The sequence below is a fragment of the Thamnophis sirtalis genome, unplaced genomic scaffold (assembly GCF_051295495.1).
Source record: "Thamnophis sirtalis isolate CommonGarterSnake01/CBP01778 unplaced genomic scaffold, rThaSir2_p1.2 scaffold_3, whole genome shotgun sequence".
In the NCBI taxonomy this organism is placed as follows: Eukaryota; Metazoa; Chordata; class Lepidosauria; order Squamata; family Natricidae; genus Thamnophis; species Thamnophis sirtalis.
Genome location: NW_028261383.1, coordinates 170,285,765 through 170,312,059, shown reverse-complemented (window position 1 = coordinate 170,312,059; position 26,295 = coordinate 170,285,765). Strand labels below are relative to the sequence as shown.

The 26,295-nt window shown below is 42.8% G+C and overlaps 1 protein-coding gene across 2 annotated transcripts in view; it reads left to right on the top strand.

The window, feature by feature from the left end:
- The first annotated feature begins 331 nt into the window (after nt 1-331).
- Nucleotides 332-26,295, top strand: part of IRAK1 (interleukin 1 receptor associated kinase 1) — a 42,486-nt gene continuing 16,522 nt past the window's right edge. Inside the window, exons 1-10 of one of the 2 annotated variants that reach the window (XM_087710902.1) lie at nt 332-582; nt 921-1,090; nt 7,007-7,174; nt 11,573-11,734; nt 19,535-19,641; nt 22,230-22,397; nt 22,802-22,866; nt 23,107-23,221; nt 23,323-23,435; nt 24,596-24,800. In XM_087710902.1, the coding sequence (XP_087567028.1) occupies nt 982-1,090; nt 7,007-7,174; nt 11,573-11,734; nt 19,535-19,641; nt 22,230-22,397; nt 22,802-22,866; nt 23,107-23,221; nt 23,323-23,435; nt 24,596-24,800 (1,212 nt within the window). In that variant the 5' untranslated portion in view covers nt 332-582; nt 921-981. The remainder of the gene's footprint in view (nt 583-920; nt 1,091-7,006; nt 7,175-11,572; nt 11,735-19,534; nt 19,642-22,229; nt 22,398-22,801; nt 22,867-23,106; nt 23,222-23,322; nt 23,436-24,595; nt 24,801-26,295) is intronic. The other variant, XM_087710901.1, reaches the window with a different exon arrangement.

Sequence of the window (26,295 nt, the reverse complement as noted above, 5' to 3'; positions counted from 1 at the left end):
TTTAATTGCCATCTTGACAAAACTCTCTGATTTGGCTGCCTTTATCAAGCCTCTATTTTTCACTTTTTTTCTGCTGTCCATTTGGGTACGTTCCCAGGCCCAGGGGCTCTGCAGCAGCAGAAAGCAAAAGATAAAAAGGCGTTGTTTGGCGTTAACTCCATGCTACCCGTATTCAGCGGGCAAAAGGGCACGCTAAGTCAGTGTTTCTCAACCTTGGCAACTTGAAGATGTCCGGACTTCAACTCCCAGAATTCCCCAGCCAGCATTCGCTGGCTGGGGAATTCTGGGAGTTGAAGTCCGGACATCTTCAAGTTGCCAAGGTTGAGAAACACTGCGCTAAGTCGAACGGAGTTCACGCCAATCAAAGGCAGACGCTACTCGTCGCCTTGCAACGCTGCGACTCGTATCAGCCTCACCTCTAGGAAGGACCTGCAACGTCTGAGCGACCTTACACACAGCGTCGCTCCGCGGCGTCCCCAAGTGTGTGATAGCCCAGCCATGGGGCGGTGTGTGTGTTTGTGTGTGTGGCGGCTTGACATCCTTGACCCTGCCGTCGAAAGCCCCGACAGCGAAGACTTCACCGTAAGTAAAAACCCTTAAACGTCCCGGTCTGAAGGAGCAGGTGATACCAATGGAGGGAGGGAGCGCGCGCATAAAGAGAAGGCTTCCCAAACCGGGACGTCCAAAAGACGCCCGCCACGTCCAAGATGGCTGCTCTGCGTACGACGGCGACGCGCCCGGAGTGAAGACGCACGTTGCCGTCGGCGCATGCGCAGGAGGATGAGCGGGAGCCTGCCGAAACGACCTTTTTCTTCCTCATCCTGAGCGCTATTTAAAGGGGAAGTAGCCCCTTTTTTCTTTTCTCACCTCCCCCCACCCCCTTTTCTTTCTTTCTTTCCCCCCCCCTCCCCCTTGCCCAGCCTCTCCTATGGCCTGGCGTGGGCAGTGGAGGGCGGTAGTCATAGCGAAGACCAGCGGGTTATGGCCGGTTGCGGATCGAACCGGCTCCTTTACGATTTGCCTCCCGCGGTCATGTGCAAGTTCTACGAGATCATGGACGCGCTGGACCGGGCCGAGTGGGAGCGTTTCGGTAAGTGGGCGGGAGAGAGAGGGGCTAGGTGTCCAGCCAGGGGAGGGGGGGGGGAAAGGGTCCCTTGGGTAAAGCGGAAGGGCAAAGCGCCTATGGGAAGTGTAGGCAGAATATGGGCTTGGCCTCTTCTACCCCGTCTCCCCCCTTTTTTAAGCACAGGTAAATTCCTGGGCTCGGCTTATATCGCTCCCAGGTACCCCCGCCCCCCCCCCACCTGTCTTTAAATCTAGGTTTGTGCCCACCCTGTTGGGCTATATGGACGTGCTTGGTTCGAGTGGGGGGATCTCTGGCGTAAGGCATCTATCTGAATGGACGCCACTAAATCATTTGCCCCGAAACCACTGGATCCCTTTAGATAGATTCCCCATTTGCCCCGAACCACTGGATCCATTTAGATAGATTCCCCATTTGCCCCGAACCACTGGATCCATTTAGATCAGTGTTTTTCAACCTTTTTTGTGCAAAGGCACACTTTTTTCATGAAAAAAATCACGAGGCACACCACCATTAGAAAATGTTTAAAAAGTTTAACTCTGTGCCTATATTGACTATATATAAAGTGTTTTTCCCACAGCACACCTTACACTATGTCACGGCACACTAGTGTGCCGCGGCACAGTGGTTGAAAAACACTGATTTAGATAGATTCCCCATTTGCCCCGAACCACTGGATCCCTTTAGATAGATTCCCCCTCTCAAATGCTGTGTTGCTTTTTTTGGCCAGGACTTTTTTTTAAATCCCTTCAGTTGGTTTATTTGTTAAACACATTTCTTTGCCATTGGAACCAAAACGACCGTCTCTCAGTGGCTGCCATAGAAGATGACCCATTTATTTCTCTTACCGATTCTCATACCTCAAGATTGTGGCTTTTCTTGTTTCTTCCTCAAAGTAAAATATCTATGGGTAAAATGAAATAATAGCAGTATTGAGTTACGCAAGTGTTTCAAATGAGAAAAGCCCTGGCTGAAGAGAGTTAAGCAGAAGTACAGTTCAATGTGTGTGTGTGTGTGTGTGTGTGTGTGTGTGTGTATGTATGTATGTATGTATGTGTATATGTGTGTGTGTGTGTATATATGTGTGTGTGTGTATATGTGTGTGTGTGTATATATATGTGTGTGTGTATATATATATATATATATATATATATATATATATATATATATATATATATATATATATATATATATATATATATATATATATATATATATATGTCTGTGTGTGTGTGTGTGTGTGGTTTTTTTTTAATTTGTGCTGATAAAAAAACCACAAATATAACAAAGGCAACAGTAAAAATATTGGGTTTCTGTCGTGATGGACTCTTGTGACAAGCCGATTGACAGATGATGGAGGCGGTTGGCTTCCTCCCATAATTGGGGCTTACCAGGGGTTGTAAAAATCTAATATTTATATATATTTATATATATATATATTTATATATATATATTTATATATATATATATATTTATATATATGTTATATTTATGCTGATAAATAAATAAAGGGAGACTAGTATAGATCTATTTCAAGCTATTTAGCTCTCATCAGCTAGCCATACCCTTACTGGGATTTGAACCTGGGCTAGCTGATGAGAGCTAAATAGCTTGAAATAGATCTATACTAGTCTCCCTTTATTTATTTATCAGCATAAATATAACAAATATAGCAAAAAGGCAACAGTAAAAAAAATATTGGGTTTCTGTCTGGATGGTCTCTTGTGACGAGCCGAAGACAGAGAGTGGAAGTGTGACCTTCCTCCCATAATTGGGGCTTACCAGGGGTTGTAAAAAAATCTAATTTATATATATATATATATATATATATATATATATATATATATATATATATATATATATATATGTATATATGTATATATGTATATATGTATATATGTATATATGTATATATGTATATATGTATATATGTATATATGTATATATGTATATATGTATATATGTATATATGTATATATGTATATATGTATATATGTATATATGTATATATGTATATATGTATATATGTATATATGTATATATGTATATATATATGTGTATATATATGTGTATATATATGTGTATATATGTGTATATATGTGTATATATGTGTATATATGTGTATATATGTGTATATATGTGTATATATGTGTATATATGTGTATATATGTATATATATACACACACACACATACATACATACACACACACACACACACATCAATGATATAATGGAAAAGGATAAAAAAAAATGATTACTTTTTGGTTAACCAGTAGAAGCAAAATTTCACTCTAAATGTAGTGGAGTTAGAACAGACAAAGAAGAAATAGTTGTTCTCACAGTAAATAGGAAATTTATGGGCTATTCCAAGATATAAAATGGTTTTAAAAGAGGTTAGATCTAAATGGAACTAGCATGTTATATTACATACACATTCTGTTTGGGTGCTTTCTAGAACAAATGTCAAGCCATGTTTGAAGTAAGATGCTGAATGGAGTGGCCATCTAGTCTAATCCAGTGGCACACTCAGCAAATGAAGAATGGTGTAATATTTTCCAAAGATTATAACTTCCATCACTGTGAGGCTCTGAGGTACAGCTCAAAATGGTTTCTCATCTAGCCAGAAGTCATATTGGCTTATTTCCTTTGGCAGCCCAGAAACAGAAATAATATACTGTATAATATGGGGTAGAGATGGGACTTTCCAAAACTCAATTTGAGGATTTAAAATGTGCACTAAAATTATAATGAGGGAAGGATTGACAGAGGAGAAATTTATTTCCATCCATCCTCCAGAAAAAGGGAAATGCAATTTTTTTGAAGAGCTAAGAATGGCTGAAATGATCATATTGATTCAAAGATGACTATACTTTGGGCAAATGGCAGCTATGCTCCAAGCTTTAAAAGTAAAAATTGGCTGGCTAATCAATTGGCTAATCATAAATGTAACTAAAATAAAATGACACAAAAAATGTGGGCACAGAGAGAATGTCCACAATAAAAGTACAAATTCTAATTCCAGAATGGAGTTCTTTAGGAAATAAAATGATCTTGTTAGGCCCCTGGGCACTTATGAAATGTTGAGAGTACAGAGATATCAAAAGTGGCTGTTGAAATAAGTGTGGTAACTCACAAAATGCTCTCTTAGTCAAACAAAGTGAGGTTCTCAACTATCTCCCTGTCTCACATGATGTTCTTTGTCACAACTTATCTTTGATATTTTTCTGGATATACATTCAAATACAGCACTGGGCAACTGCTATTCTCTTTTTAACCTCCTGGAATGCCAATGGAATCAGAGAAAAGTTGTAAAGATGTCAGCTTCCCATTTAATGTCAATGGGAGGAAAGAGCCTATCGGGAACAATCTACGTCATGTGCCCATTATTTTTATTCCAACTCAGGAGGGAGATGGGTGGTTTAGAAATATGAAACACACACATACACATATACACTTGTGATGTTACTTGATAAGATGGGAATGGTAAAAATGGAGTACAGAACCATAAGAATATCTGGTTTGGCAGTACATTTCTATCTAGTATCAATTTAAGTTCCTGAATATTAGTTTATGTTACTGGCTATGTGCTTGATACCCAAAACGCAATACCAGGCAGATCCTGGACATATTCAAGACAGGAAGAAACTGAATCGTGTTTATTAAATTCCTTGAACAGATAGGTGTTTATCAACCAAAGATGAATGCAGGTCTCATGATGAAGTGAACCAAGAACTGAATGCCAGCTGTATTAATTCACCAGTTTAGTCACAGACAAGCAAATGATTCTTTCAGTTTTCTTTCTCATTTCTTACCTGCCACAGCTGCTGATTAAAAGTTGCTTGTGGCCTTGCTTTGTAAAATATGCAAAGGAAGAACATAATTTAATCTACAGTACTCCTACATTGAGTTCTTAACATCTCCATTAAAAGAAAACTAGAAAGAGAAATTGCTGAAGCTCGCATGAATCAAAATAGGCAAAAATAAATGGATAAATAATTTAGTGTTATATGAGGTAGTTCCTATATTTGTGTTCAGATCCTATAGCATAGAAACATTTTGCCTATGTCAGCCTTCCCTGATCCGGTAACTTTCCAGTGTGAATTGGGAAGTGGGTTACTGGCCATATATTTGAGGTTCCTGAAACATTAATTGACTCTTTGGTTTGGATCAAAAAATCCGATTGTACTATAGATACGTAGCAATTATCCACTCAGAATTGAAAAGAGAGCTAAAGAGCGGATACAAGATGTAAATGGATATTGCTATGTTTTGTTCACAAGACAATTGAATCTATATACTACTAAAATTCTCATATGATCTTTAACTGGGGGAAATAGAGTGTCATAAGGGAACAACTTTTGAACCAAGGTACCTATCACGGTTCCACCACAAAACCGCGCTCGACTGAACCACACCCGACTAAACCGCGTCGCTGACATCATCAACAGGGCGACAACAGCGCGGAGACAGAAGCACGCTGTAAACCCTAAACCTAAAATTAACCCCTAAACCTAACCCTTAACCTAACCCTAAACCTAACCCTAAACCTAATCCTAACCCTAAACCTAACCCTTAACCTAACCCTAACCCTAAACCTAACCCTTAACCTAACCCTAACCCTAAACCTAAACCTTAACCTAACCCTAAACCTAACCCTAAACCTAACCCTTGAATCGGCTTGCTTTCAAAGCGCAATTTAAAGCGCCCTTCTTTCTCTGCGCTGGCTGTTGTCGCCCTGTTGATGACGTCAGCGACATGGTTTAATCGGGCGCAGTTTAGTCAAGCGCGGTTTTGACGGGTCACGACCTATCACAAACCTGACTTCTAGGGAATGGAATTTGGGAAAGTTGTGGCTGCGTCAGTGCTACTGGCTGTTGCTGGGGATGATTTTCATTTCCAACATTGTGCGAATGTTGTGTTCCCAGCCAGTCTTGATTTCTTGCCCCTTCCCCTACTCAGCAGCAGCTACTTACCTGCCTCCTATAAATAGAAAGGAAGCTTTCCAATGATTCTCACAAGGAAACTCCGGGGTGAAGCCAGGAGGAAGTTGGAAGTTGCTCCTGCACCCACTATTTTTTTGCCCCTCCTTACTCCCCAATCATTCTGTTTCTCTATTTATAGAAGGGAATATCTCTGAAATAATGATCCAACAGGACCCGGGGTTGTATAGTATATTAATAGTAATTTATCGGTTCCACCACAAAACCGCGGACGACAAAATCGCGGACGACGAAAGCGCGCATTTGACGTCATCACAGCGCGACGAAAACATCGCGCTGTGATCGAAAAATGTAAAAATAAAGCAAAAACCTTACCCTAACCCCCCCAAACCTAACCCTAAACCTAACCCTAAATCTAACCCTAAACCTAACCCTAAATCTAACCCTTAACCTAACCCTTAACCTAACGCTAAACCTAACGCTAACCCTTAACCTAACGTTAAAGGTAACCCTAACGCTCTAAACCTAAACCTAACCCTTAACCTAACCCTAAACCTAACCCTAAACCTAACCCTTACCTTTATGTGACTCGGCTTGCTTTAATTTTATTTTTATTTCAATTTTTAATTTTTTTCGTCGCGCTGTGATGACGTCAAATGCGCGCTTTCGTCGATCGCGCTTTTGTGGACCGCGGTTTTGACGGGTCACGAATTTATCAGGATTCAGTCTAGACTCTAGCACAGTGTTTCTCAACCTTGGCAACTTGAAGATGTCTGGACTTAAACTCCCAGAATTCCCCAGCCAGCGAATGCTGGCTGGGGAATTCTGGGAGTTAAAGTCCAGACATCTTCAAGTTGCCAAGGTTGAGAAACACTGCTCTAGCACAATAGTCAAGCCTGTTATATATGAGGCTAATTGTGAGGTTACACCCTTGATAGTAAATCTGTGGTTGATAACAGGCCTATCTCTCTTACACACTAGCTTCCAGGATTGTACGAAACCAGGTTGAATTGCGACTGTATGAGAAGATGGATGGGCGGACGCACAACCTTATGTGGACCTGGATGAATCGCAACGCCTACGTTGATGATTTAATTCAGATACTCGATGACTTGCAACTGTACCGGGCACGTGATATCATTCTTTCAGGTGATTCCCTCCCGCCTCCTTCACCTTAGATGAAGTTGGTAGCTCTGGCGGAATGAAAGAGATCCGCCCAAGTAATTTTTTGAGTTGGGTTTCATAGAACTATTTTGGCCTAGTGGTTTATTTTATTTTATTTTTCATTTTATTTATCAATCAAACCTGTATGCTGCCCATCCCTCCGAGGTCACTGTAGGCAGCTTGTGATTAAGGCACCAGGCTGGAAGGCAGGAGTCCGTGAGTTCAAGCCCCACCTTAGCCATGAAATAGCAATACCAATAGCAATAGCAGTTAGACTTATATACCGCTTCATAGAGCTTTCAGCCCTCTCTAAGCGGTTTACAGAGTCAGCATATTGCCCCCAACAACAATCTGGGTCCTCATTTTACCCACCTCGGAAGGATGGAAGGCTGAGTCAACCCTGAGCCGGTGAGATTTGAACCGCTGAGCTGCTGATCTAGCAGTCAGCTGAAGTAGCCTGCAGTGCTGCATTTAACCACTGCGCCACCTTGGCTCACAAAAGCCAATAGGGTGACCTTGGGCCAGTTCCCCTCAGCCCAACTCACCTCACAGGGTTGCTGTGGAGAAAATAGGTGGAGGAAAATGTGTTGGATATGTTTGCTGCCTTGATTATTTGTAAAAATAATTAAGGCGAGATACCAAAAAATAAACAAAATGTTTGCAAATCTTCTCTATTCCCATCTCTTGTACCCCAAGGACAAATGACCTTAATCCCAGTATCTGCAATGGCAATTGTGGTTTGTTTTTTTAAAATCTATCATAATTAGCCCATGCAGTTGGATATTTTTCACTTCCCATCTTCAAGGAGCTTAGCCTTTTCCAGTAAGTTGTTCAGAATATCTCTTAAACTTGTGTGTAAGTAGAGGCACTGAACTATATGTATTATGCATTAAATGATACATTTCCATTTGACAATTTTATTATATTCTACTTGCAGTTCATGATTTATAAACATGTTAAATGAAAAATGAGTTGTTTCTCCATGAGAAAAATTACCGTATTTTTCGGACTATAAGATGCTCTGGACACACCTAGCTTTTGGGGAGAAAAACGAGATTTTTTTTTTTTGCCTCTGCCTCTCAGCATCCACCCGGTATTCATCTGGTCCATTCGCCACGGCGGTGGCCCGTTTGCTGCAGCCCATTCACTGCAGCGTGTTTGCCACCGCTGCGGCCTGTTTGATGCAGCCTGTTTGCTGCCGCCGCGGCCCATTCACTGCCGCCCGCTTGCTGCCAATCGGCAGTGAACAGGTGGCGATAGGCGATGGCGGGAATCCCTGCCACCTGGAACAGTTGATCAGTGCCGCACCAACCCCCCTCCCCGATGCAATATTCGCTGTATAAGACACACAGACATTTCCACCCACTTTTTGGGGGTGGGGGAGTGTTATCATCCAAAAACACAGTATATGTAAAAATAATAAGCTCCGACCCTATGGAACGATCTCCCCGTGGAGATTCGTACCCTCACCACCCTCCAGACCTTCCGCACAGCCCTCAGAATCTGGCTATCCCGTCAGGCCTGGGGCTAAGACTGTAACCCGCCCGAATGGTATGAATGTTGTGTTTTTAATTATGTATTGTCTTTATGTTAAAAGTTTGTCTCCCCCTCCCTTTTGGGTTGTGAGCCGCCCTGAGTCCCCCCAGGGAAAAGGGCGGCATACAAATAAACTTCTATACTATACTATACTATATTAAAAAAAAAAAACACAGTATATGTAAAAATAACTTGAAAACTACAAAACAAGTAAAGGCTTGCAATGAAATAAGCAAAATGTCAAAATATCTCAATTCAAAATTTAAAATTGTATCAGTAATTAAAAAAAAACATTTTTCAGATCCTGATAAGAAATATATCAATAGCAATAGCAATAGCAGTTAGACTTATATACCGCTTCATAGGGCTTTCAGCCCTCTCTAAGCGGTTTACAGAGTCAACATATCGCCCCCCACAGTCTGAGTCCTCATTTCACCCACCTCGGAAGGATGGAAGGCTGAGTCAACCTTGAGCCGGTGAGATTAGAACCGCTGAACTGCAGATAACAGTCAGCTGAAGTGGCCTGCAGTACTGCACCCTAAACACTGCGCCACCTCGGCTCGGTTATATTGTTTGCCTGCATATTCCTTTAGACATTTCGTAGATGGTTTTCCAAAATAAAATAAAAACTCTGCTTTATGTTTCCACTGATCTCAGTTTAATTGTTATCTAGTCTTTTGACTCTTGCCTCAAGCATATTTGAATAAACAGGCTTAGATATGGGTGAGGCTGGGTGGCTTTTCAGTGTTGGTTAGTGTTGTACTGCCACTTTGATAATAGCAGTTAGACTTATATACCGCTTCATAGGGCTTTCAGCCCTCTCTAAGCGGTTTACAGAGTCAGCATATCGCCCCCACAGTCTGGGTCCTCATTTCACCCATCTCGGAAGGATGGAAGGCTGAGTCAACCTTGAGCCGGTGAGATTTGAACAGCCGAACTGCAGAACTGCAGTCAGCTGAAGTAGCCTGCAGTGCTGCATTTAACCACTGCGCCACCTCGGCTCATAATGTCATATGTTCATCATACATGCTTGCATGTTCATATAAACGTAAAATCTAGAATGCTTCTATTACTTTCTTCGCAAATAATATCACAGAATTTTTCCAGGAATGCACATAGACATAAATCTGTTCTGAAAGAACTAACTTACATTTTATGATCCCCAAATTGCTTGTTAATTTTATCTTATGCCATATTCACATAACCTACTGTTTTCCAGAGCTCTTGGGCTAAAGTTCTAAGTTGGTCTTAAAAATATAAACTTCTGCACACAAGCATTTGCACAAACCTTTGTGTGCAGCATTTTAAAGTTATGATGCCAATATATTGAAGTGGGCCAGTCAGTAGAGAAAAGGAAGCCATTTAACATTTCTGTACGTAACGTCTCTAACTTCGAAGACAATCTAGAAATACAGTTCCTTAGCCAAAGGTGACAGGAAGCTAATGCTGCAAATGGCAGGGCCTCTTGAGATGATTTTCTGTACTGGTCCAAGTAACTCTACTGTTCATCCTGATTATTACTGTTCATCCTGATTATTGTCAATTCTCTAGAATCCTCTAGAGTCTGCTAACTGGCTGTAATAAGGATTCGGCTTTCTGTAGGCAAGTGGATTTTTAGGAGCAATAACTTCTCCTGCCCATTAGAAGCGATGGACGTGATGAGTCAGGGCCTTGAGGCTGTTAGAGACTGGATGGGGGTTAACAAGCTTGTGCTCAATCCGGATAAGACCGAGTGGCTGCTGTGCTTCCCTCCCACTAATTGGCCAAGTGTTCCATCTCTCAGGCTGGGGGGTCAAATACTACGCCCCTCAGACAGGGTCCGCAACTTGGGAGTCCTCCTGGACCCACAGCTGACTTTTGAACACCATTTGTCAGCTGTGACCAGGGGGGCATTTGCCCAGGTTCCCCTGGTGCACCAGTTGCGTCCCTAACTGAACCGGGAGGCTCTCACAACAGTCACTCGTGCCCTTGTGACCTCTAGGCTGGAATACTGCAATGTGCTCTACATGGGGCTGCCCTTGAAGAGTATTCGGCGACTTCAGCTAGTCCAGAATGCGGCCGCGCGAGCAATTGTGGGTGCACCTCGTTTCACCCACATAACACCTATCCTCCGCGAGCTGCACTGGCTACCTGTCGATCTCCGGATACGCTTCAAGGTGCTAGTTGTCACCTATAAAGCCCTTCATGGTATTGGATCTGGGTACTTGAGAGACCGCCTACTGCCAATTACCTCCACTCGACCAATTAGATCCCACAGGTTAGGCCTCCTCCGAGTCCCATCAGCCAGTCAATGTCGCCTGGCAACTATGCGGAGGAGAGCCTTCTCTGTGGCAGCTCCGACCCTATGGAACGAACTCCCCGTGGAGATTCGTACCCTCACCACCCTCCAGACCTTCCGCATAGCCCTTAAAACCTGGCTGTCCCGACAGGCCTGGGGCTAAAGACCTTCACCGTGCCCGAATTGTATGAATGTTGTGCTTTTAATGATGTATTGTCCTATATGTAACTCAGTTTGTCTCCCCCTCCCCTTGAATTGTGAGCCGCCCTGAGTCCCCTTGGGGAAAAGGGCGGCATACAAATATTAATAAATACAAATACAAATTAGATCTAATGTGCTCAATTATTTGTTGCAAGTATCATTATAAAGAGAAGAGCAGCTAATTTCCATGATTGCTAAAGCATGGTTTAATTAATTGTCGGTTAAGCAGCTAATCATTGGGCTTGGATAATATTCTAAGATATGGCACATAGTTTATAAAGCATACTAGCTGGGTACAAAACCACAGTAACCAAAGTTATATATGAACTAGTATTTAATTCTTCTTTTCTCCATTCTTCTTCTTACAGGACGCCTGTTGCCATGTTCCCAAAAGGCCAGTCCAGTGCCTTCTCAAAAGCCGTCTACTTTTCCTAAACCCCCACCTGCTCCAGACCCAGGTGGCAGAGGCAGCTGCAAGATCATTACAACAATGTGGGAACCCCCCCCAAAACCCTCCCCACCTGAACCAGGTACAAGCTGCATGTTTGCCATCGCTCCTGGAATTTATAGGAACAAAAATATAATTTGTTTTCCTGCCCAGTGGGGTTGTTCGGGGACAACTTTCCTCAGATATTTGAAGCATGAAATGGTTTCCCATTTCATGAAACCCTCATTTCATAAAACTGAACAGCATTTGGGCTTATGGAATGAATCGAGAGCACAAGTTTCACCTACTCAAGAGTGGTTCCACCACAAAACCGCGGACGACAAAATCGCGGTCGACGAAAGCGCGTATGTGACGTCATCACAGCGCGACGAAAAAGATCGAAAAATGTAAAAATAAAGCTAAAACCTTCCCCTAACCCCCCCAAACCTAACCCTAACCCTAAACCTAAACCTAACCCTTAACCTAACGAAAAACCTAACGCTAACCCTTAACCTAACGCTAAACGTAACGCTAACGCTCTAAACCTAACCCTAACCCTTAACCTAACCCTAACCCTAACGCTTACCTTTATGTGAATCGGCTTGCTTTAATTTAATTTTTATTTCAATTTTTCGATCTTTTTCGTCGCGTTGTGATGACGTCACATACGCGATTTCGTCGACCGGGCTTTTGTGGAACGCGGTTTTGACGGGTCACGCTCAAGAGTCTCCTCAGCAATGGATGTATTCTAAACACTGATTGGGCAGTGCAAGAAATTGGCATTGGTCACAAAATTCAACTTCTTAAAAATGTCTCCGGGTTACTATCGTTTAAAACTATGAAGATGTGCCTGATAAAATTTCAGAGTACATGAGAATAAAGTGGAACAAGAAACTAGCATATAGAAATCTATTAACATTTGAATAACTGTATTCTAATTTGCTTTCACAGTTTACAGATGATGACAAGTTAATTCTTGATCAAATGGTCAAATGCTTTACAGATGACGACAAGTTAATTCTTGATCAAATGGTTAAATGCTTTTTAGAAAGTTAATCTAAGCCAATTTTATTACACACTGGTGGAGCAGGAAGTTCCCCGTTGTTAATTTCTGAACACGTCAATTATGATTCCAAATTCTTCTACCAGACAGAAAGTAATTGTACTTTTAAAATAGTCACTCTTCCCCCGCCCAGTGATTTTTGAGGAGGATCTGTTCCTCCTAAAGAAGTTATTTCAATCCTTTTGATCATTCTTGCCATTCTCTGTGATTTTTCGTACAGATATTTCTGTGATTCTTCTTCAGCAATGTTCTCTTTTGGCAGTTACGAAAAGTAACTGAGAGTGCATGACTATATTGAGGTTTTATGACTAAGGGCTTGACAATGAAAGGTATCATAAAGCCAGCAATTCTCATTCCTCTCCCCATCTACAATTCTTATCACAGAAACAACTGTAACGATGCAGTTTTCATCTGTAGTGTGGCCTCAGGAAGCATGCATTTTTTCCCTTTCTACTTTGTTTGTTTGTTTGTTTATTTATTTATTTATTTGTTTGTTTGTTTGTTTGTTTGTTTTGTATGCCGCCCACTCCCGGAGGACTCCGGGCGGCTCACAAAAGACAAGGGAAAGGGGGGAACAAGACAAAGACAACATATTAAAAACAAAACCAACATTCACAATTTCCGTGGAGGTAGATGCTTCTCAGCTCCCTCCAGCCTGCTGGAACAGCCAGGACTTGGTGGCTTTGCGGAAGGCCGGGAGGGTAGTAAGGGTCCGGATCTCAACAGGGAGCTCGTTCCAGAGGGCTGGAGCTGCAACAGAGAAGGCTCTCCCCCGGGGAGTCGCCAGCCGACATTGGCTGGCAGATGGAATCCGGAGGAGACCCAACCTGTGCGATCTAATTGGTCTGAGGGAGGCGGTCTCTCAGGTACCCAGGTCCGATGCCATGTAGGGCTTTATAGGTAGCGACCAGCACCTTGAAGCGGATTCGGAGACTAATAGGTAGCCAGTGCAGCTCGCGGAGGATAGGTGTAACGTGGGTGTGCCTTGGTGCACAAGTATAAAGAAGTAAAAACGCCCTCACTTTTTCAGCTTTATTTCTCCTGGCATTGCATCCCAACTGGTTTGGCACATTTAGCATTTTTATTAGAAAAGCATGGTAAAGCTGTTTTGATAAAGTGTCTTATGCGGCAGGGTGGCTGTTAGACAAGCAACAGCTCAACTGTTAGAGCACATACTAACAAGGAAGCTTTGCAACTCCGTTTTATAGAACAGCAGCTCTGAACAATGTTATAAGGTCTCAACCATAGCGCCCCTCCCTTTCCTGCTCTGGGTTCTTGATCGATGCCCTACATCTCTTGAGAGAATCACTCCACTCCACTTGCACCTGGACAGATTTTATATGAGGTTTTATTGTTGTGGCTCAGGTTTACACTGCGTAAAACATTTAATAGCTTCTGTTCTTGAGGGAATCTGAAATGAAAGTGTATTTACTTTTGATTATATTTGCTTAGGTATGTATTTACAATTTCTGGGTTTTTTATCTTCGTATTTGCTCTTTTGAATTGCCTGGAGTGATTTGCCTAATAGGGTTGTTTACTTTCCAACCCATCAGAATGTTGGAAAGAAATAAAGTAAAGGTGTTTGGGACTCTTATCCGTCAGCAGAGTAACACAGAGCAGGAGTGAGCCAGGAGGGAACATAAGCTCATCCGTACCAGAATTCTTTGCAGACTTTTTCGCAGTTTGTTCCTTTCATGTTTGTTCCAAACAAGTGGCTGTTAATAAGTCTCTCTGTCTCTGAAGTGGGGCGTGGGAGGAGTCACAGCTGGGTATTGTCACGGCCCATCTGCCCGGAGACTTAAGGTAAATCTTGAGGCCGCACCTCTACCCCTCCTCTGACTCTCCAGATTAACCTCAGTCTTCGGCCCAGAAGGAGCTAAATACCTGGCTCTCCTCGACACAATTTTTTCCCCTTTGTAATAATGATGTTTGAACTTTGGAGTTTCCTCATTTACATTATCAAATGCGGAGTCGGTGAACAAGTTAATTCTTTGCCTTGTTCCCAAGTTTTGGAATGCACTTCTTGGTAGCTATATTCATTCGTTTGTTCGTCTGCTCTCTTGCTTTATAGGCCACTCCAATGAACCAACTCTCAGCGGTATAGAACTCCCCAAATCCTTAATTTGGGTTAAAATAACACATAATAGTCAAAACCAAAAGCACGGTCTATGAACAATCCTGTGCACTGTCAAACATTCACATTCCAAAAACACAACTACAATGCTTGCTAATCCAGAGGAATTGTCACAATGACCTTAAGGCTTGAGAGAATAGTTTGTTCTTCACCATCTTTCTGAAGAACAGAAGATCCTGAACAGCAGGAGTCTGAATGCTATTTCAGAGCAGGTTGTAGCAAATAAAAAAGTGTGTTCCGTGGCCCCTTCTAGGTGGTGTCTGTAATTAAGTGAACAGCATAAGGAACCTGCTACACTATCTCTTACAAGGCAGATGAGAAATTTGTCCCATAGACATCCAAGCCTTGAATCATGCAAAGCTTTAAAATTAACAACTAATGCCTTGAATTGCACCTGGAAACCAGTGCAGCTCTCAAAATGGGGGATATATGGACTCCTCCAGGTGTTCCCATAAGTACTTTAGCCTTTACAGTCTCTGTCTTTTACAAGGGAGTAAAGACGGGTTACACAGTGATCCAGATTCAAATGAGGAAAAGTGATTTAGAGCATTCAGGTGCTCTCATATGGTATCTGTTGGCAACTCCTCAAAGAATCTGTAGGAAAATACACTTCTGATTTAAGGAATATTGATAGGTGTGACAGGTGAGCCTCCATACTTTCCAAGTCACTTTTTGGAAACTTGGAGCACTGCATAGCCCCAGGAGCGACCTCACTTTTAGTGAGGTCTTTAGTGCTTGAGATATTTGAATTTTAATTGCTAAAATTAACTGGGCTTTAATTGTTTTATATCATTTGGGATTTGGTGTTGGCTGGATTACTGAACTACCCTATGGAAGGTAAAATAATCTACAGATGAAAATAAGAGATTAATAAATAAAACTATCTTGTTGCTTACAAGACTACCTTATTTTATTACATAGAAATTGTAATTTTCAAAATATGTATGGTGAAAAATTGCTAATGTACATGTTTGAATTATCACTTTTGTGAAAAATGTATCACTTTTTGTTTGCTATTACTGTGTCTTTCAACTTCCTACCCATCTCGTGCACATTTTAACTAGTGCGAGAAGCCTGATTATCCAGTTCTGTCTTTAAAAGATAATGTAGGAAGACGCTGTCTATGATTCAGTATTTTTACTCATTGTAGAGAGAGCCTTTGTAAAAGTCAAGGAATTTGTCAAATCATTTCTGAAAAATGTAGGCTTCCCAATTGTTGTTGCAATAATCCACATAAGTGATACAGTGTTTCTGAGGAAGCTGAATTTCACTTACCGTATTTTTCAGAGTATAAGATGCACCAAGGTTTTGAAGAGGCAAATTAAAAAAAAGGAGGTAGGTAGACAGAGGAATTGAGAAGGAGAGAAAGAGAGAGAAATACAATAAGTAGGTAGGGAGAGGGAGAGAGTAGTTAGGTAGGCAGGTAGGTAGATAAAGGGAGAGAGAGAGAAAGAGAGAGAGAGAGAGAGATAGTAGTTAGGTAGGGAAAGAGAGTAGTTAGGTAGGCAGGCAGGTAGGTAGATAAAGGGGAGAGAGAGAGAGAAAGAAATATAGTAGGTAGGTAGGGAGAGAGATAGAAATAGAAAAAGAGAGAGAGAGAGAGTAGGTAGGTAGGGAGAGAGAGAGATAGAAATAGAAAGAGAGAGAGAGAGAAAGAGAAATATAATAGGTAGATAGAGAGAGAGTGTGTGTAGGTAGGTAGGGATATATATAGATAGATAGATAGATAGATAGATAGATAGATAGATAGATAGATAGATAGAGAGAGAGAAATATAGTAGGTAGGTAGGGAGAGAGAGAGATAGAAATAGAAAGAGAGAGAGAGAGAGAGAAATACAGTAGGTAGGTAGGTAGATGTTTCCAGGAGTATTTATCCATGTGCTGGAGAAATAAAACACTGACAATCTGCAGCACCTAAGACTCTGTTTCTGCTGGCATAGCACTTGATCAATGTAATTCTCATCAATCAGTTAAAGAGCTTTCCAAAAGGGGAAAAAAGGTTTTGCACTCTGCAAACCTCCCCAAAACGGCCCGTTTTTTGCAAAAAAGGGTCCGTTTTTTTAAAAGGCATGAATAGCCTTGGGGGGGGGGCTTACAGAGTGCTCATGGGGGGGGAGCAAAAATGGGCCCGATTTTCATCAAAAAAATTGCATGCATAGCCTTATGGAGGGTTATAGAGTGCTGCTGCAGGCTGGGGGGACAAAAATGACCTGGTTTTTGCTCATTTCTGCCCTCCCCAGTCCCCAGGAGCTCTCTGAAAGCGTCCATAAGGGTATGCACGGCCATTTTTATGAAGGGGCGGGGCTTCGGGAGGCAAAAAATGCTGTATTCAATGTATAAGATGCACCCAGATTTTCAGCCTCTTTTTTGAGGGAAAAAAGGTGGGTCTTATACTCTGAAAAATATGGTAAATTGATCTATTTCCCACCTTCTCTGCTGTTTTTAAAAGTGCAAATAGAAATGATTGCTTGAAATCCTGAGGGGGAAAAACCATTTAACTGGGAGGGGGGGAGGGAATGAATATGTTTAATCCCCTCCCTCTTCCTCCTCTTTCCTGGAAGTGAAGAAGTTGAAAAATTTATTGGAAAGAAATGTGGCAAAGATGATACCAGGTTCCAAAGTTCCACACGTACTTTGTGGCTTGGTCCCTTGACAGTTTCTCTAAACTTGATACTATTTGTGCTGTCTGGGAATTCTGGGACTTCTGGGAGTTCGAATCCCTCTGAAGGGTCTTTGGTTACAAAAAGCTATTATTGATTTTTTTTCCTGGCTGAGAAAATAGGAAATTCTCTCCCCAAGGAGTCAGATGGACTTAAATTCAATGGGAGATGTGTCTGGGCTGTAAGCAGGAAGTATAACCCTCCTTGCCAGAAGTGAAAGCTCTGATCTTTCACCAAGTTTATTTGGCTTGGTATTAATATGGTCAGCGAGGAGAGGGAAGGAGGGAGAAGAGAGAGATCATTCTGATGTATTTAAGATGGTTAATTAATAACAGGAGGAAATTGTTTTGCTGGTTTCAGCATTAGAAGCTCCTAGATGTAGCAAGCTCTTAATGAGCAGGGACAAGGCTTGTCGATCAGAAGGTTGGCCGTTCGAATCCCTAACTCTGTAACAGAGTGAGCTCCCATTACTTGTCCCAGCTTCTGCCAACCTAGCCGTTCGAAAGCATGTAAAAATGCAAGTAGAAATATAGGGAACCCTTTGAGGGGAAGGCATCAGCTCTCCGTGCGCCTTCGGTGTTTAGTCATGCCAGCCACATGACCACAGAGACGTCTTCGGACAGTGCTGGGTCTTCGACTTAGAAATGGAAATGAGCACTGCCCCCTAGAGCTGGAAACCACTAGCACATATGTGCTAGGGGAACCTTTGCATTTACCTTTAATGAGCAGAACTGTGCTCTGCAGGGCAGAATATTCAAACCTAGAGGCAAAAGCAAGCAAAATTGGTCACCAGGAAAATCAGCTTGGGATCTTGAATAAAGGTTGCATGCTTGTCTTCCTCCTCTCCCTAACTGTATTTCTGTAAATTGTGGGAAACCATAAAAAAAATTAGCCAAGGGAGCCACTGAGCCCCCTGAAAGCTTCAAATGCACACCCGGTGTAAAGATGCTTATGAAGTTTCGTTTGCTGTAAAACTCGGTACGGCAGTCTTGAAGGCTGCTAAGAGCTGAGGTGGCGCAGTGGTTAAATGCAGCACTGCAGGCTACTGCTAGATCAGCAGTTCAGCGGTTCAAATCTCACCGGCTCAGGGTTGACTCAGCCTTCCATCCTTCCGAGGTGGGTAAAATGAGGACCCAGATTGTTGGGGGCAATATGCTGACTCTCTGTAAACCGCTTAGAGAGGGCTGAAAGCCCTATGAAGCGGTATATAAGTCTACTGCTATTGCTATTGCTATTGCTAACTCTCTTCTTTCAAATGGAAGTGAGAACTTCATGCGTACTTAACTAAATCACCTTCTAGAACATCTGTCTTAGGATAGAGAAAGCCAATTTCAAAGGGATGCCGGATGCCACACGCGTTGCTAGAATTAAATGCTCGTGAGTTTCTTAAAATAAATCATTTCCTGTGTATAATTCGTAATGCCACACTAATGTGGTGCCTCCCGTTCCTCTTTCATGTTTCATGTTTCACTTTGTCTCTATTCAAGGTGCTAGTCGTCACTTATAAAGCCCTTCATGGTATTGGACCTGGGTACTTGAAAGACCGCCTGCTGCCAATTACCTCCCAAAGACCCATTAGATCACACAGATTAGGCCTCCTCCGGGTTCCGTCTACTAGCCAAGGTCATCTGGCCACTACCCGGGGGAGGGCCTTCTCTGTGGCGGCTCCGGCCCTTTGGAACGAGCTCCCCGCAGAGATTCGGACCCTCACCTCTCTCCAGGCCTTCCGAAAAGCCGTTAAAACCTGGCTGTGTCGGCAGGCCTGGGGTCGATGAGTTCCCTTCCCCTCTCGAATCGTGTGGCTGTTGGTTGTTTTAAATGCCCTGTACTTTTGTTGTAGTTTTTGTGTTTCCCTACCCCTCCTTGGGTTTGTGCGCCGCCCTGAGTCCCGCTGGGAATAGGGTGGCATATAAATAAAATGAACCTTGAACCTATGCATATTCTAGTTTCACCAGAACTTCTCAAAGAGGTGAATGGGCTAGGAGGACTAGGGCTGTTTTGAATCTTGATTGTAACTCTTTTCCCTCTTATTTCTTGGTCAATCAGATCACTCCAATCCTCAGCTCCCTTCGAGAGTCTCCACTCCAAGGAGCCCTTTCAGCAGCGTAGCCTCCAGCACCCTACCATCGCCTCCTACACAGAGTGACCCACAGGTATAGACTGCATTCTGCTTGCTTGATACACTATTCCGTGTGTAGTCAGACGAGATAATAGCCCATACACGAGAAACCATGATGTGGACAAAAGTTAGTGGAACTTTAGGGGTTGTTTATGATAATGGCAGATATTTAGAATTTCCTGTGAGCTACAATGATTTGTTCTGCGTTTTTTTTTTTATAACAAGTTTGTTTTGTGTCTAATTGTGCGTCGCGGGCATAATCGATATCTTTCATAGATATTCAAGACATATGTGACTACCTTTTCTTCAATCAGATGTTTTCCAGTATCTTTTTAGATAATGGTTCTTCCTTTCTCGTTGTTGTTTGAGGTTGCTTATGGCTCTGCTTTAGCTTCCCTAAACACGCCCTCCCCTTCTTGTGTCCCTTTTGCATTCTGCACTGATGATAGCACTTAATTTCTCTTTTACTGCCACAGTTTTGCCATTACCGAAGTTAAGTTAAGAGCCGGAGGTGGCGCAGTGGTTAGGGTGCAGTACTGCAGGCCACTTCAGCTGATTGTTATCTGCAGTTCAGCGGTTCTAATCTCACCGGCTCAAGGTTGACTCAGCCTTCCATCCTTCCGAGGTGGGTGAAATGAGGACCCAGACTGTGGGGGCAATTTGCTGACTCAATTTGCTAAAAATCTGTAAACCGCTTAGAGAGGGCTGAAAGCTCTATGAAGCGGTATATAAGTCTAATAAATAAATAAATAAATAATGGCACTATATGAAAACCTATGTCCATCATTTTATTAAAGTTCTTCTCCTGTTGTTATATCAGCATTTTCTCCCTTCTTCTGGCTGCCTGTATGCTGTACAGGTAGTCCACGGTTAAGAATGATAATGGAGACTGGAACTTGCAACGTTCAGTGATGCTGTCATAAAGCACAACATCACGTGTCTGCATCCCTTAGCGATGGCAATCTCGGCCCGTCCCATTGTCACAGGTTGTTAAAACAATCCCAGGGAGCTCACATACCAGCAGCAAATAAAAGTTGCTGTTGAGTAAGGGAAGATGTACAAGGGAGAGGGTGCGTTGCTGGCCCTGTGGTACGAGCGCAGCAGAGCCTGGGAAGGTTTCTGTTGGGTGGGGGGGAAAGTGCGAGCAACTTAGCAGAGTGATTTATAACCTCCCCTCCTGGATTTTGCTTGTGAGAAACCATCAGGGAAGGTCACAGATAGATGTCACGTGACCATGGAGATGCTGGGATGGCCAGAATTTCCAGGACTGGTTGTGAGTACATTTGGTTCCACCACAAAACCGTGTTCGACTAAAGCGCACTCGACGAAACCACGTAGCTGACGTCATCACAGGGCGACAACAGCGCGGAGACAGAAGCATGCTGTAAACGCTAAACTTAAAATTAACCCCTAAACCTAACCCTAAACCTAACCCTTAACCTAACCCTAACCCTTAACCTAACCCTAAACCTAACCCTAAACCTAACCCTAAACCTAACCCTAACCCTTAACCTAACCCTAAACCTAACCCTTACCTTAAGTTGAATCGGCTTGCTTTCAAAGCGCTATTTAAAGCGCCCTTCTTTCTCCGCGCTGGCTATTGTCGCCCTGTTGATGACGTCAGCGATGCGGTTTAATCGGGCGCGGCTTAGTCGAGCGCGGTTTTGTCGTGCCACGAGTACATTTATTCAGTGCTTCGTTCAACCATTACTTTGAATGGTTACAGAATGAGTAGTTGTTAAACGAGGACTACCTATACCTTGACCTCTTAATCCCATTCGTTTCAAATTTTCTAATTCTTCCAACATGTACAGTACGTCCTTAACTTTGAACAGGTGTCTAAGAGTCTGACCCCTAAATCAAAGTCCCTGGTTTAGAAATCAGGAATTTCTGTCATAAATACTTGGTGGGGTTTGGCACGCTTATTCATTTTCCCTAGCTTAATGCTTATGAATGTAACCTAAATCTACTTTTTAGGATTTGGGAAGAGTCACTAAACTTTGCTGTATAAAAAGTATTTTCAGCTTTCAGCGCTTTGCCTTTCTTTTCTATACCTTTTCCTTACTCACCTGAAGCTTCAGTGTACATTTTTAAGTATCTTCATTTAATCGCTTTCATTTCGTTCATCTGCAACCAGGATTAGAGTTTCTCTGAGGCCGCTTTTTGCTAGGCTAACTTACTTCCAACTGACCTGAAGCAGACGTGACTTTTTGATCATTGAAAGCTTGCTGGCGCAGTGGTTAAATGCAGCACTGCAGGCTACTGCTAGATCAGCAGTTCAGCGGTTCAAATCTCACCGGCTCAGGGTTGACTCAGCCTTCCATCCTTCCGAGGTGGGTAAAATGAGGACCCGGATTGTTGGGGGCAATATGCTGACTCTCTGTAAACCGCTTAGAGAGGGCTGAAAGCCCTATGAAGCGGTATATAAGTCTACTGCTATTGCTATTGCTATTGCTATTGCTGCTTCCATTCCTCCATTTGGGGGGGGAGAAGAAATCAGCAGCCAGAGGAGATTAAATTCGCTCCTGATTAAAATGCTTTACGCTTCAGAGTTAATTGTGCTTTGGAGAGAAGGGAGGCCCTTTTGTTCTGTTTATGGTATGTCTGCCCACCCTGTTCCAGGGCCTTGAATCTCTGCCCTCCACGTGCCCTTTCGAGTGGCAGTTAGAAGAGTTGCGCCAAGCTACAGACGACTTCTCTGAACATCTCAAGATTGGTGAAGGAGGTTTCGGCTGCGTCTACCAGGCCCGATTACGCAACACTGTCTATGCTGTGAAACGGCTCAAGGAGGTATTTCCCTTCAGTATTACAACTCATAATGCTCACATTTTTTTAAATTTTATGTTCATTTCCACTGGCTTTTCATTTTCATTTCCACTCTCAACTAATCCACGGAACGATGAACCGTAAAATTTCTTAGACTTGGCTCCTGCACCTCTAATAGACCTTCCTCTAAAAATAAGATTGGGCGTGAGTTCTTTGCAGCCCAAGGGCGTGGTAGCCACGGAGATAGGCCAAAACAGATCTAGTCATCCTTCAGTGTGACATGGATGTGTTTTTCATTTACATTTGATCCTTAGTTGCTGAGCCTGCAACTTTGTACCCCTCAGAATCCTTTTTTCACTTAGTCCAGCTAACGATGACTTATATATCTTCCTTCCTTTTTTTAAAATCTCCCTTAAACTAACTGACAGGAAGCAGAACTGGACTGGACTATAATAAAGAACAGTTTTGTCACAGAAGTGGAAAAACTTTCCCGGTAAGAATCAAAGTTTCTTTTGGATGTACTGTGGGACCCCAGAAATGAAATAACAGGTTGGTTTTTTTTTTTCCTGGTCTCCTTCTGATGTGTTGGATTTCATCTCCCCAAACCCAGCATATTAGGGGTGGTGGGGTGTGTGTGTGTGCCAAATTGGAGAAGGCAGTGCTAGAGAATCATGGGAACAAGGGTGGGTTGTGTTGGAATTACCGTATTAATATTGTCTCACTTGTAACTTAGGTTTCGCCATCCTAACATTGTAGAGTTTGCTGGTTGTTGTGCTGAACAGGGATGTTTCTGCCTTGTCTACGTCTTCCTGCCCAAGGGATCCTTGGAAGATCATTTGCATGGCCAGGTACCTAGCTGAACTTGTCATCTCTATTTAAAAGTGGTCTGTTCTTGCAAACAAGTCATTCAGGATCACTCCTGTCCTTGAAACTATTTTGAATTTCTTAGGTTGATGCTTGCCTCTCCTGGACACAACGACTCCATGTGGCTCTGGGCACTGCCAGAGCTATTCAGTTTCTGCACAGTGACTCTCCTAGCCTTATCCACGGAGATGTAAAGAGGTAAGAGAACGGAGGGGAACTCCTCTCCTAGAATGAGATGTAAACATAACTAATGCATTGTTTTCATTTAAACACGAGAATATCTGCTATTTTGGGTGAGGGGAGAGATGTTTAACAACTTTTTACCTTCTGTTTACCTTCTATGGGGTGAGGGTGGGGGTGGTGGAGGTTAAGGTAAGGGTTAGGATTGTGCAAGAGAGAATAAAAATAAGACAATGAATATTGTGCAATCACAATAGTAGCTGGACTGAGAAACGTACGATGTTTCACATTACTAAACTCCAATTCCTAACATTTCACACCATTGGCCAGGCTGACTGGAGCTGCAGAGAATTGTGATGAACAAAATTCTGAAATGCCTTGGTGAAATACCACTTTTTACGTGATTTATGTTACTTATATGCTTTTTCTGGATCTATTGGAGTAGTGTCTAGTTCAAGGAGCTCTCGAATTCAATGATCACTGTGTTGGGAAGAGTAAAGCAAAGTGAAGCAAATCTGAAATTAGTGGTTTCCGGGGCAAAATAACTTTTCTGATTCAGAAGGAATTTCTGTTCTCATCCATTAAGCTGTGTGCAGCTTTTGATGTCTTGATTTCTCTTGTTTCCGTAATGATTCCTCTCGCCCAGGGTTTTGTTTTTCATCATAGTCAACCCAAATGCTTCTGGGACAGATAGGATGCATATTCCTTTTCCCCTGTAACTGGTATTTGAGGGTAACACGGAGTCTTCCAAGTGTTGAGTCTCCAAACAACAAGATGAACACGTGGAGGAGAGCTGTTCCCTGGTCATGTTTATTACATATGAGAGTTTGAGAAGGAATTGTGGGGTCCTGGGTGGTTTTCTTGCAGGCATTTCATTACCAAACTAGGTAACATCAACAAGTAACAGAGCCGAGGTGGCGCAGTGGTTAAATGCAGCACTGCAGGCTACTTCAGCTGACTGCAGTTCTGCAGTTCGGCTGTTCAAATCTTACCGGCTCAGGGTTGACTCAGCCTTCCATCCTTCCGAGGTGGGTAAAATGAGGACCCGGATTGTTGTTGGGGGCAATATGCTGACTCTGTAAACCGCTTAGAGAGGGCTGAAAGCCCTATGAAGCGGTATATAAGTCTAACTGCTATTGCCATAAGTGACAAAAACCTCCTTTTCCTGTCTTATACAGCTCTAACATCCTTTTGGATGCAGCACTCAATCCACGGCTGGCTGATTTTGGATTGGCACGGTTCAGCCGCCGGCCAAAGCAGGGAGGGATAAGCAGTTCACTGGGCCAGACCCAGACCGTGCGGGGTACATTGGCCTATCTACCTCCTGAGTACGTCCGGACTGGGATGCTTTCTACTGCTATTGATATCTTCAGCTTTGGTGTGGTGAGTAATGTGGGAACAGGAATGTTACGGGTAGATCTTCATTTATGACCACAATTGGGACTAGAATTTCTGTGGTTAAGCGAGACAGTTTTTCAGTGAGTTGGCCCCCAATTTTACAACCTTTTTGCTACAGTTGTTAAGCGAAGCACTGTGCTGGATGATTTGTGCAGCTGTTAAATGAACCAGGCTTCCCACATTGACTTTGCTTGTTGGAAGCTGGCTGGGAAACTCACAAAAGACGATCACATGACCATAGAATGGTGCATCTCTTATAAATACATGCTAGTTGCCAGGGACCTGAATTTAGATCACATGACCATGGGGATGTTGTGACGGTCCTAAGCATGAGGACTAAGTCACTTTTTCAGTGCCACTGTAACTGAACTAAAATGAATGGATGTAAGTTGAAAACTACTTGTATTTCAAATAAATGAAGTATGACGAAGACGGAATATGTCATACGAATGGAGGGCAATTCTAAGTTCATTTGTTCAACAACCTGTATTCATTTCTATAACATCCATCAGGTGTATTCTGCCTGCTTAGAATGTGTAGCCCGCCATCTTCCCAGGTAATACATTAGCAATAGCAATAGCAGTTAGACTTATATACCGCTTCATAGGGCTTTCAGCCCTCTCTAAGCGGTTTACAGAGTCAGCATATCGTCTCCACAGTTTGGGTCCTCATTTCACACACCTCGGAAGGATGGAAGGCTGAGTCAACCCTGAGCTGGTGAAATTTGAACCGCTGAACTGCAGATAACAGTCAGTTGAAGTGGCCTGCAGTACTGCACTCTACCCACTGCGCCAACTCGGCTCTAAACCAGTGGTAGTCAACCTGGTCCCTACCGCCCACTAGTGGGCATTCCAGCTTTCATGGTGGGCAGTGGGGGTTTGCTGTAACTCTGCTTTATAAATTTTATAAAGTAAAGTTCCTTCCCTACTTTATAAATCACCATTACTGTGGAACCGGTGGGCGGTTAGAAAATTTTACTCCTAACAGAGATACAAAAGTGAGCGGTAGATATAAAAAGGTTGACTACCCCTACATTAAACAATTGATGATCCCAAGGAACATGCTGAGTTCAGCTTCCTTTTCTGAGGGGATAGTCTCTTTAAACCAGGGGTCAGCAACCTGTGGCCCTGGAGCCGTGTATGGCTCTTTCATCCCTCTGCCGTGGCTCCCTGTTGCTCAAAATATCTATCACAACCACCAGTGTGCGACACCCGCTGACTTTTTGACTCCCGGTAGGCCAACCCTGGATAAATCCAAGAAGAGAAAAGTTTCAGAAAAAAAAACAAAATGTTTAATTCAATTACATGTGCTAGTTTTGTAGCCGCTCAAGAAATAGTCAGGCACGGGGAGGGTTTTGTGGCTTCTTTGGAAAACAGGTCCAAATGGCTCTTTGAGTGTTTAAGGTTGCCGACCGCTGCTTTAAACAATTCAGAGGGTTATTCTCTTAAGATAGCTTTCATATTCACATAACTGTCATAGG